At 39.2% G+C, this 13,240-nt stretch overlaps 1 protein-coding gene across 8 annotated transcripts in view; it reads left to right on the top strand.

Moving 5' to 3' along the window:
* Positions 1-13,240, top strand: part of Fhos (Formin homology 2 domain containing) — a 292,809-nt gene that overhangs the window by 51,227 nt on the left and 228,342 nt on the right. For all 8 annotated transcript variants that reach the window (XR_014441685.1, XM_083122315.1, XM_083122317.1 and 5 more), the window contains exons 2-3: positions 4,387-7,756; positions 10,577-10,673. Coding sequence is in view for 7 of the 8 variants with exons in the window: in XM_083122315.1 (XP_082978441.1) it covers positions 4,387-7,756; positions 10,577-10,673 (3,467 nt within the window). In the remaining variant the exon portion in view is untranslated. The remainder of the gene's footprint in view (positions 1-4,386; positions 7,757-10,576; positions 10,674-13,240) is intronic.

The raw sequence follows: 13,240 nt of genomic DNA, 5'->3' as shown, positions 1-13,240 counted from the left end.
AGAGGTGATAATCGCTAGGTGCCAAATCTGGGATGTAAGGAGGGTTGTCAAACAATCCCCACTGAAAATGTTGGAGAAGGTCCTTGTTTCGAGCAGCAGTATGCGGGCGAGCGTTCATGCACGAGAACAGTGCCAGAACTCAACATGCCACGTCGCCTGTTTTGAATTGTTCGTCGCAATTTCTTCAAGGTTTCACAATACACTTGGGCGTTGAGGGTTGTGCCTCGTTCCAGGAACTCCACCAACAGCATCCCTTTTTCTGTCCCAAAACACAGTTCCTCAAGGACAGTGTTACTGCATGGCTGAATGCACAGGCGGCAGTTGTCTTTGACATGGGAATTGTAAACCTTGTTCGCCGATATGATAAATGTCTCAACAGAAACGGAGCTTATGAGGAAAAATAGCTTAGAGTTGTCTCTTTCAGTTGTATATAATAAAAACTCTCACAATGCCCTGGTGTGTCTTTTATACCCAAACGGAAGTTACTTTCAGAATGACCTTCGTACAATCTAAAATACAATGCCGGATTATTAATTCTGTTTAGTGATGGCACCGAGAAGAGATAATTTCGATCTCGTCTCAAATTTCGAGATGAAAACTAGACCGAGACTTGTTTAGTCGGGACGAGACTAAGAACGAGATATAGTTCTAAAAAATAGCGACGGGGACCTACTACACACATTTCTTTCGATACACTAGTAAACTATCTAGAATGTGAGGTATGTGCAAATTTTGCTTGCACAGATTTTATTTACTATGCGACTTATTCGGACGTGTCAAGCGGGTGGATGTGTGATTTATTATGGCTAGTTTTTAAATGTTTTCAATGTGCAAAAATTTAAACTGTTAGTATATGTTTGATTATTGTTTTACATATGTATCAGGTATTTCGAGATTTTAGACGAGACCTACACAAGATCGAAACTTTCCCTTTGAGAACGAAACGAAAAACACACTGGGTTGGAATAAAGAGACAGAGAACACGATCGACTTACTCATGTGTGTGGGTGAGAGAGATATATAGAGTTAATTTGTGTCCAATATGAAATCCAAATCCATAATTTATATATTAATATTATTTACAGATATTAGGTCTTTAGTAAAACAATTTATCCTTCTCAGTGGAGACACTTTACACTGTAAATTGTTGATCGAAAAAATGATGGTCTAACACCATGAATTTCGGTTGCATGCAACCCTACTACCGTTAAAAAAATACCGTTAACCATTTTTAAAATATTAACGGCCGTCACAGAGTTGACGGTAATTGAAGTAATTTTAATTATATAATTTTTTAAAATATATTTACAATACACGCAACTGCAATTTATAATTATCATTATCACTTAATTTGGAAGTTTTTCTTTTGTCTGAATGCCAGTGCTCGAACTGAGGTAGGGATGCGGGGATGGGATCCCGTCGACCAGCAACATTTTCGCAAAGCATCCCCCAGCTGTCTCATTGTCACTCCGTTCACAAGCTAACTTGAAGGTTACCTCGACCAAACATCCTCCCAACTAATATTTTCCACTTGAAGCGCTGCTCTGCTCAATGTTGTAGCCAGGCTATTGTGGACTTCTATACTTATACTGTATATGTAGGCAATGAGTGTGTGTACGTGCTTAATATTCAAAGCGATTACCATTATCATTATATTCGCAGCAGAGAGGAGTGATGAAATGAATGTGCATAAAAAACGATCGTGTCCCGATTTTTAAATTAACAGGCAGACTGTTATTCTAAATTTTACAATATTTTTAAACAGTGTAGGGGCTATCTCCCCATCTCCTCAATTGCCCTTAAAGCCAGGCCTGGTGCGGCCTGTAGTTATGTTTGCTGCCGTGTTCATAGTTTGTAGTTGTTTTTTTTACGCATGTCAATGTTCATAATTTGGGGGAGAGAGGTTTCTTTCATTTTCTACTGGCACATGGGTTCTTATTCGCACACTGCTAAACTTGTAATGGAGTTTCAAGTGACAGGCTATCTTCGCAAAGTCTGTTTACTCAGGCTGGACAGCGAAACTCGTTTAGGCCATATGTTCCAGCACGTTGTTATTTAGTAACGACGCTATAAAAGCTAGAGAGAGAGAGTTGTGTTGAACAGGCTGTTGTAGTAATGTGTCGCAGGATAGGGAAAAGAAAGACCTACACAAACCAACAAATCCAGTGACGTCATATTCTTTTGATGCGATGATCGTAAGCTCTTGTAGATTGTCTAATCTCTTTGCACTCGACACCCCTCTGACACAAAGCAGGCCAAGGAATAAAAAGAGGGATGAAGAAGTCTTTTTTTCTCTTGTGTGTCGACGTGTGAACGGAGCCCATGTAGACTGTGTGCCGCCATTTTGGGTCCATGCCAACTGCAGCGCCAGTTGCAGGCTGGCGGGGTTATTAAGCGCTGGAACGGATGAAATTTAGTAGTGTCTAATTTTACATTTTAGGGCCGATCGAAACCTGCTTCCCACAACTTTCTCTTCATTCTTTTTGTTTAACGGCTCTTCCTCAAGGTTTGAGATTAGAAAAATGGCGCTTATGCATTTAGTCACCTGGGTTTATGTATACAGTGGGGGTTTATAAAATTTGGGCCCCTGGGCTATCCTTTGTTTTGGATCCTGCCGACATTATTATTATTTAGATTTATTGGCATTCAAAAATGTTCACATTCGAGGAACAATTGTTTGTATTCGAGCACTGTTACCTAACGAGGCTTCCTTTGCAGTCTGCCATGCAGCTTTGAACTCCGGTTAAAATACACTACTGAGAATAGGGTTATGAAGTAAGAAGTTATTTAATTGCTAGTAACTCCTTCCGTCTACCATCTTTCGTGATATAATCAAGCAAAGGACTTGACAAGTTTCTTTCTTCTTCTTTTTTTTCGCTGTTATCAATACTAGGGAATTTTAATAGTCGATGGTTTTGTCACTTCTTCCCCTCCAGCGTCTCACTTTTGTTCGACCCCTAACTATAGCCTAGTGGCAATTCCCCCCTGTATGTACATGTATATATTAACAGAAGATTAATTATAGAAGTGGCATTCGAAAGAAACATGGTTGAGTGACAAACATATCAAGTTCGATTCACAAAACGAAGAATAAAGCAAACTGATATTTTTTTTTAAAGTTATGTAATAAATAAAACTGATATCGGTTGTAGGTTACAAAAAGCGTCTGACAGTGTAATCTGAGTCTATGATTTGTTAATTTGTGCGATTTCGTAGAAATATAACTTAGGTGTGTACAGTGGGATCCATGAGTATTACCGTGCAAATTGTCCATGACTATTTTCATTAATATTTCTCTTACATCCTATGTGTTTTAAAGCGATGGATATTTATGTATGCTGGTGCAGAAGTTGTCAACAGCTTGTTTTGAGTTTTCTTTTAATTCTTGAAGCTCTTATTGGGTCAAATAAAGTGCACGAACATGGTGATGGACAATTTGCACGGTAATACTCATGGATCCCACTGTACTATGTAATGACATACAGAATCACTTCTTTTATAAATGCAATAAAAATGTTGTGAGTAATATTGCACATTGAAGCAAAGAACGTTCCGTTTTAATTAAATTAAATTTAATTCAATAACGAGTCTTAAGCAGATTTTTTGAAATGTTTAAAACAGACTTCAAAACTTCCAAGATAATTACAAACCTAACAAAAGCATTTGTTTCAAACTTTTAAAATATATTTCAGATGATGTTTTAAACATGGCGAAACCTGAGGGAGTGTATGCAGAGTAAGTAGCAGAAGATTACACACTTTTGGCTGCCAGATGTTCTCTTTTCCCCGTACAGTGGGATGTACAAGTATTGCCCGTCAGATTCTCCCCAGATACTTTCATTATTTTTTCTATCATCATATTTCCATGTTTTTAAGGAATGGATTTTTACGTTGCTGGGGCAGAGGTTGTCAGTAGTTTGTTTTGGTTTTCTGTTTAAATTCTTGAAACTCCCATTGTGTGAACTAAGTTCAACAAACATGGCGGTGGACAATTTGCTTGGTAATACTTATGTAGCGTCCGAATTTTTTTTTAATTGACAAAAATTTATCCCTCAGAAAAGTATGCTTGAAAACATGTGTAGTGGTATATTTGTATTCAAGAATTCATTTAAAAGTGCATCATTTTTTAACTGAAATTCCGTTGGTTTCCCATATTTTCTAATATTTCCCAGTATAATTATAATAAATGATTGTGTCATATATTTTGACTTGCATTTTCCAAAAGTGTGTTCGACTTTTTGTTTAGAGTGTTGAACCAATGGAAAATCAGCAAAAACTGCCTTTTACGTGAATAATTATTTTTACAAGTTTTTATACAGTTAAAATGTTAAACATGTTTCATGGAGACTTTAATCTGTGTGAAACTTACATTGACTTTACCTTTCAGGACTACAGCAGGAGTCGATTTGGGGGAACGACTCCAACCTCGCCCGTGTCGACTACAGGTAGCACATCCGCTGGATACAGAACAGGGTACCGCTCTACATATGGATCGGGCAGTACTGGGACCACAGGATCAAGTTACAGTATCCCGTCCTCCTATGGCTCCGGTGCCAGAGACCGTTCAACGTCACGGGATAGGTACGGCACTAGCCTCCTCGGAACGTCATCATCCTCCGGTTACACGTCGGATTATGGCAGTAAATCGACCCCTTCAACAACAAATACCACCCGTACCACTTACGGGTCTTATCAACCTTCGTCGGGAACCGAAAAGGAAAAGATTTCCAGTAGTGCGTCCGGGTATGGTTCCAGTTACAGTAGACAGTTCAGTAGGAGCAATAGTGGGGGAACTGGTACCGTTGGGTCACCAAGTGCGACCAAACCTTCCAGCAACGATGCAAGTCCTACGACTGAAACAGATAAGAGCCTCGGTTACAGTAGTAGTGGCTACCCTTCCTATCGTCTGTACAGTCGATCAACATCCCGACCGGCTTACGGCAGATCAACGAGTAAAGAGTCAACTGAAGATAGCAAGGCTTCTTCGAACACTGCGACAACGAACGATACCACAAGCAAAGTTTCGTCCTCGGATTCTTTAACGTCTTCAAGATACTCAAAGCCCGTCGACACTACCCCGAGCTATACCAGCAGGTACGGAACTACCCTGTCAAGCCGATGGAAGGACGACAAGAAGCCCACATACGAAGTCAAGAGTCCAATTACCGAGAAACCACCATGTGGGTTCAGTCTGGTGGCCTCCCTTGCCGATAAGTTTCGCGGAAGCACCATTACCACCACTCCAAAACCAGTTGCGAGTGAACCAAAGCCCATTCCTGCCACCAAACCCAAGAATATTCCAACAGAGTCGGAGCTTTCGTCTTCGTCAGACACTGAGGAAGAATCTTCAAGTACTGACGAGTCTAGCAGTGAGGAGGAGACTGTGCCCACTACAATGACCGTGGTCACTCGAGGCACGTCACCAAATCCTCCATCATCATACAGGAGGAGCAGGCCATCTGATTTCGCACGTAACATACAAAGAGAAGTCCCACGACCAACCGTGAGACCTGAAACGGCCACCAAAGAAACGCAGACCGATTTTGGAGACGACACGTCACGGTACTCCAGATACGGTACCTCAAGGTACTCTACTACACCATGGTCATCATATCTAGACAGATACAGCAGTTACTCTCCCGTTTCCAAGTACAGCTCAAGATACAGTTCGTATGGATCATCCCGAGGCGAAAAGGAGTCGCCAGTAACTTCACCGACAGAAGCCCAGGACAATCAGTTCTTGGGCGACAAATCTAGCAAATCATCCACGGCTGTTGAAAACTCAGAAACGACCAAACCGAAAGCTACCTCGCAGCCGCAGAAAGAGTCTTCAAAGGAAGCGATAGCACAACCCGAGAAGAAAGAAGACAAGGTGAAATCCAGTACAAGCAAAACTGATGAAAAACTGCCAAAATCACCATCGAGCAAACGTTTGCCTACTGGCCAAGCAGACAGCTCTGCTACTACGAACGAAACTAGTAAACCTTTATCCAGAAGCAGTTCCCTAACAAAATCAAAGTCGACGCGAAACTTTAAACTGCCTAGTCCAACTGACACAGAGACTGCGAAGAAAACTTCGTCTTCTTCGGAAACGTCCTCTCCAAAAGTCCAGACAACCCCTCCGGAGTCCCCTCTTTCTCATTCGAAGTCTTCTGTGCGATTCAGCCCTACTTTAGTAACCAATGACGGCCCTGCTGCTCATAAGCTCCCACCACCAGTTCCAAAGACAGATCACGATGCATCGTCGAAAATTGACAAATCGCCTTCACACAGCTCTCTGAAGAAGTCACCGTCTTTAAACATTGCCAACAAGGATTTCCGAAAATCAACTCTGAACATGGATCTGGATACAAGGGAAGCGGAAGAGTACAAAAGGAAGCAGGGCGAACTCAGGGAAATTCAAGTCAAAGCAAAACGAGACAGGAAAAGCTCGGAGAGTACCACGAACGAGGAACAAGGTCCCGACAATTCCGTAAAACCAAGCAAATCTGGTAGCAAATTGCCAACTAGCGGATCGTCACACAAACTACACAAGACGAAGTCAAAGTCCAAAGTAGAAGACGCGTCTGACTCGATAAAGCCTAGTCCCTCAACGGGAAGTCTAAACAAGAGTAAATCCAAATCTAAACTTCAGGAGCGATCCCCATCAGCGGGTAAATTAGACCAAGATGGTCAACACGAAAAATCCGGAAGCGTGTCGCGTACTTCTTCTCGGAGCAAAGTTGTCCGGCGCAGCGGCTCGTTCCGACGCGTTAACAGGTCAGCTTCCTGTAGCTCGAGTTCCAGCAGCACCTCATCCAGTAGTAGCAGCGAGGATGAGGGGACTGCTCTCAAATCTAGCAAGAGTAGCATCAACAGCATCGCCAGTGTTAGACGAATTGGGAAGTCATCCTCAGTGGCCAAGAAGGGAACGGGTTTGTCCGTATCATCAAGAACAAACTCAGCATCTCCTGAACAACGGGTATCCCCGACCAAGACATCTGATAAGCCGCCACGAGCTCCCTCAAGTACAAGGATAAACCAGTTGCAGGAGAAAACACAAGAAGATGAAACACGGCAGGAAGAGCAGAATGAAGGTGGCACCCAACAGTCATCCTTCCTTATGAGAGCTTTGGCAGCAGGCGCTGGTATGTTCTTTGTAAGACGGCAAGAATCCGGAGAAAGACCATGGTGGCTGGACAGCACAGATAATGTTCCAGAAGGGATACAGAGGATCAAAAGCAGCAAGTCTGTGGCTAAAGTGCACCCAACAATCGGCGAAGAAGAGTCGAAGAAAGGAAAGGACGAATCCGAGTCTGAAAGCTCTGAATCTGCATCTGAAGAGACAGAGTCTGAAAGTTCAGAAGAAGAGAGCAATAGAGATAAAGTTGGCGTAACCGAAGAGAAGCTGCCTAAATTCCCTCTTGTCCTTCCGGGAGACGAACCAGTGGCTCCCCTTGGTGACAGAACCAGCCCAGACGGTCTGGAAACACCACCAGTCCTGTCGAAGTGTAGATCTACTGTGGTTAGGCATGATGTGGAAGAAGCAGGAAGACAATCGCCTTACGATAATGTGGAAGATAGTGGCGTATTTCAGGCAGAAGATACCAACAATAACCAGAAAAGGAATGAGGTCAAGTCGCGCAAGAACCTTCAATGTTTTATTGGAAGTCACACTAACATTGACGACATCCTTGGCAGCATGACACCTGGTAGTCCCATAGACGCCCCTGCATACAGTCCTCAGCCACCGGAAGCAGATGTGGCACCAAAGAAAGGTAAGTTGTTTGGTTATTGCTATCTCATTTTAGTCATCAATTGCACGATTGGTTTACGACAACTACTCATATGCTAATTTAACTTTGGCTTGGAATATTTTTCCACCGGAAGAAATCTGTTTCAGCTACTCTTTCATTGCAGTATATTGTCAAAGTGCTCGATCATTTTAATTTTAATCACTTTTCATATTCTATCTTCACTCACTGTTCTCCATTTGTTAACTTTTACATTGCAAATTCTCTTGTAGTACTAGGTTTTAAACATCTCTATAATTTATTCTGTTTCCTTTCAAATTGACATTCTGCATTCATAAAGTGCAACGTTCTGGTGTCTTGTGATTATAATTTGCTTTCCTCCTACATTTGCATTTTGCTTATTTGTTTATTCGTTATATGGTCAAGCCAGGTGGAATTTACAGGTGGACAAATTGTGGAATAGAAAAATGTGGAGTTGTATATATTTAAAATATATAATGCAGGTTTTTGTTAAAAGCAAAAGACTGTGCCTTCGTAACAGAAATACATCTTATACTTTGATTGAGTATCAAAATACTGTTTTTTTTATGAGTTGACTAGAATCCATATTTCATAAATGACAACTATAATTGAAAGAATTTTAATTAAAAAAGATAGTGGTAAAAACTTAATTGCTTTCAGATTATTTATGTACTGATATTCATAGTAGTACTAAGGAAATTCTACATTAAAAATTATATTGTTCGTCTTTCTTTTTGTTTAATTTATCATGTGGATCCCTTCAATTTATTTAATAAATTTACTTATACAGAATATTTCAAATGTGTTAACGTTAAAGAAATTATAATTTATTTGCAAATATTTGAAATTTAAGATGAATTTTCTTTCACAAAACGTGTATTCAATCAGTACAGATAGTCATAAAATATTCACATGATATAAAGATATTCATATCATAAATAGGTGTACTTAGGTTTCAAATATTTTGACTTTTATGCTTTAGAGATAAATATAATGAAGGTGTTATATTTAATGGAATTTGTTTTCATTGTGTGCTAACATTAAAAATTTACTTCGTGTGATTTTTCAATCATTCTGTATTGTACGCCGGTGTGTTAAATTTTCTTAATAACTGCTAAACCTTGTACTACATTATTTCGAAACAAATGCAGGAAGTCAATCGAGAAAGTTAGGAAAGTTGCTCCATGGTGTACGATGCATGAAGACTGTTATTAATTCCAACTTATTATTTTATGGAAGTAATTATTTTATTTATTATTATTAATATTGTTAATATTCTTTTACAGTTGACACTAAGAGTAAATTAGAAACATAATGGTTAGAGCCGGGGTTGTTAAATGTCCAGGAATTTTAAATAATTTTAATTCCGGTCCAGGGAAGAAAATCAGCAAGCATAAATGAGTTCTAGACCGTGAAGAACCTTTTTATGTTTATAAAGTATTTCAATTCGGTCCAGGAATCTTTTTTCAGGATCAATTTAAATTCGGTCCAACAATACCCAACTTGGACCTAATTCAAATTGTGCGAAAAAAAAGTTCCGGTCCTGTTCCCGAACCTAATAGAACTTATTAGGATTTATGGGTTCCAATGACCTTTAACAACCCTGGTTAGAGCACTAACTTACTGATATTAATTTAGAAGTGGGTGTGAAGGTAATAGTAAAGCTGTTTCCTGCACATTGTAACATGTCGTGAAGTCATATAAGGGAGGTGTGGTGGAGATAGGGTGGCAGGCGTCCATAATTTCTGCCATTTTGTGATGGTAATGTGATCAGCACCACTCACTAGTCCTTCAGGGTCGCACTCAGGTAATGGAGGCTTGGTGAACTCCAGAACCGCTTTATGCAGGGACGTTGTTGGAAAGATTCCAACCTGAAATCGCCCAGCCCGAGAATCGAACCCGGGTCTCTTCCATAAGAGTCAGACATCTTATCGACTGAACCACCACAGTTCGAGAACTTGCTGAAGAGATGATTGGTGAATATAACAACTGTCTATTTTTGTTGTGGCAAAAGTGGCATAACTGAAAAATTCTGTTACTTATTACCATGGGAGAATCTTGGCGGGGACAAGGGGACACTTGCTCCCCCATCAAAAATTAGATTTATTAATATTTACAAGTTAAGCGTATATTTCTTTACCTCCTGTGACCTGAGGAACAAAGTAATTAACAGTATTTTTTATGATTTCTCAAATGTACATCTATGTACCAAAATAGCCCTTTTATGAAATGGTAAACTTTTCCATTCTACCTCCACCCCAAAAGTTCAGTTCGAAGTTACGCCCATGCATTTTGCAATTTTTTTCAGTTTAGATTAGCTTTATCAGCTAGGAAAATTAACGTGTAAACTAGAAACAATAGTGTTCCACAAATATAAAGATTATAAGTAAGGTCAAAATATAAAAGAGCAGTTGTTTTTTTCAAAATATTACTTTCAAAAATTTAAAAAGTTCATATATTGTTTTTAATTTCATGGTCAGAAAATGTTTGGAGTTCCACCAGAAAAATGTACCTACATATAACTGTGCTAAATGCACCGATATCGCAATAACCAATAGTATGTTCATTCGATATGAAATCATCACTCGTGATATATTCTTCAAAATAATAAGTCCATAGCATTAATTTTGCGGAAGAAACTAAATCATATCTTAACGAATTTTCCACCTTGGTGTCCTCCACGTGGTGCAAACGTTTGTCCATTTTCACGGGGACACCCTGTATATGTCGATATCTCAACCTTTTCCCTACGATCAATCATTTCATGTTTGTGCTGTATTCCCGGAGCTTTGCTTAACTTGTTGTGTATTTTGTATTGAACAGATGTGACAACGAGTGAGCAGAGAGTTGATGAGGTGGACGCCACCGTGAAGAAGAATTCTGGAAGAAGAAACAGCAGCCCAAGGGACTCCAAACCTAAGTAAGTACTTAATATCGTTCAGTGAAAAAATAGTAACCTGACACCGCTAGCGAAGACATCGACACATATTTTATACTGCTACTGTATGCGATTCTGTGCATTTATGTATGTATTAACATTTCATTTTTCTATAGTTACGGCTTTTTGTATGTTTTATTCTATTACACAGGGCAGGGGTTGCCAAACATTTTCGTTTCCCGGCGCCCTTAGTGTTTCAAGGTTTATCCGCGGCGCTCAAGTCAGAATGTACGCCTATCTAACACTTGCAACGCTCAGGTAGTGTGGTTAGGTTGCACATATTTCAAATGCAGAAACATTTCGAATGCAAAAAGTACTAAATAAACACATATTTGGAACAATCATATCATTTCAGTGAAAATATTGGACCATTTCGCTGCGCCCCTGTAAGCAAACCACGGCGCCCCAGGGCGCTGCGCACACTTTGGGAACTAGTGACACAGGGCATCAAGCCATTGTTTGAAAAAAAAATTGATGGTTTAACTGCAGCTCTGTTAAGATAATAATTATGTGGTGGATTTATAAGCACCAAAGACTTTTAAATAGGTACCAAAAATTATGAAATCAGACACCTAAAAAAAAGGCACCAAAATAAGGGGTAAATACATGTTTTGAATTCCCTACGTCACGTGCACACTTTTTGACTTGATTTTTGTGTGTCGTTTATCTGCTACTTTTGAATGAACAAAACAAAACAATGCCTTCTTTCTATGGTGTACTGCTAAAGAACCATAGTGCAAAATAAATAGGGGAACAGCATTGCATTTTTAGCCATGATAGACACTAAACTTGAAAATATACATTTACAGGAATGCATTATTATGCTCGAAATAACATACAAAGAGGTACGATTCGCACTAATATAAGGTGGGTGAATAAGGAGAGGAGGTTGAACGAAACATCTAGAACTAGCAGAAACTCATACATTAACACAAAAATAAATGCGGTCATTCTAAACTTAAGTGATCAACCTTGGAGACAACATTCAAGACAACAGTGTATCTGCAACGCATCAGTGTTGCCAGCAGGAATATTAATATAAAAGTCAACAACTGCACGTAAATTCGTGGGCAGTCAAAAAGATAAAGAATTGAATATTTATTGAACAACAAGAAAGATGGATGTTAGATCCAGTTGACGAAAAATAAAACTTCTGATCAATGCGGCGATTATGGGGGCGAGGGGGCAGTTGTCCCCCCTCCCACACACACACACACACACAGTTTTTGCCGTTCATGCTCACCTTCCTGATTAGCCAAAAATAGCAGAACAGCGAAATACGTAGGAGTAGTCCGAACGAACCTCCCACCCAAATACGCCCTTGCTAGTGACACAGTGCGATATACTAACCAACACCGCAACTCGTGGAAATACATGTCAACAACGTCATCGAATCCCTGCTTTTAGATAAAATTTCGTGAAGTTTCCAGTTCTAGTTTACTGCTGGCTCTTCGCCAAACCTCTGCTGCACCTCTGCTGTGAGCGGGCTCGAAGTGATTTCGTCTCTTACCAATAGGTGGCAGGAGAGTGCTGAAAGCACTTTTTCCGTTCGATTTGCCTTGAGAAATTGATGCACAGAATTTTAGCTTGAATTCCTATTACGAATAATATCTGATCTAAAATAATTAATGCAATGTTAGTCATCTAACAAAAAATATGCATAAACGAAAATTTACTAACTTGTCTCTCGCTATATTATACTCGGACTATACGAAGAAAAAATGGTGCTAAATAAAATTTAGATACATTTTGAGGTATACTTTTTCAAGTATTTTTTTTAAATCCTTTTGCTTGAACGTTGTAAATTTGTAATTATAGAATAACAAAAAATGTTGTGAAAATTTACTCTTCTTAAGTAACGCAACATATCTTTGAACATTTTTCTATCAACAAGGAAGAATGTTTTATTTAAATATTGCATTTTTAATTTATAATGAGCAAGCGACATATTTTCAAAATTATCTTTTATAAACAATATTTTTATGTTTATCTGCACCTTATGCATATTAAAATAATTACACTGAGCAAATTAGAAGTTGTTTCCCTGTGCTCCAGTTTTCGATTTACTACAACCATGAACTTTAATTTCTTGAACATATATTTATCTTAAATAAATCTGAGCTTTCAGATTTGAAACTGTAAAGCAATTGATAGTTAATGCTGCTAAAATCTTCTAAAGCCTTTTGACTCAAGTCTTTGGAACAAAGAATGAACGCAAAAGGCACAACATATAAAATGAGATTAAAAAGCCTGGACTAGTTCGAATTTCTATTCAAAAGCTTTCACCGTTTCCACTTCCTATCTTTGGAACTCATTGCTCCTAGAATTTCGAAACGCATCATAGGTAGTCTTTAAGCAGGAACGGCGCGACGGGTGGTCAAATTCAAATTCTTTATCCAAATTCTTTATTTAAGTGGGCGAGGTTCAGCCTGAGGCTGTTCTGCCACCTAACCCATGTCATGGTGTACATTTAAATTTAAATTTCTTATATGTACGTACAAAACAAAATGTACGATTTAGATACAAAATACTGCTTCTGATCAAATAAT

Source organism: Lepisma saccharinum, chromosome 5 (assembly GCF_977018435.1).
Source record: "Lepisma saccharinum chromosome 5, izLepSacc3.1, whole genome shotgun sequence".
NCBI lineage: Eukaryota > Metazoa > Arthropoda > Insecta > Zygentoma > Lepismatidae > Lepisma > Lepisma saccharinum.
This window is presented reverse-complemented; position numbering and strand designations above follow the sequence as displayed.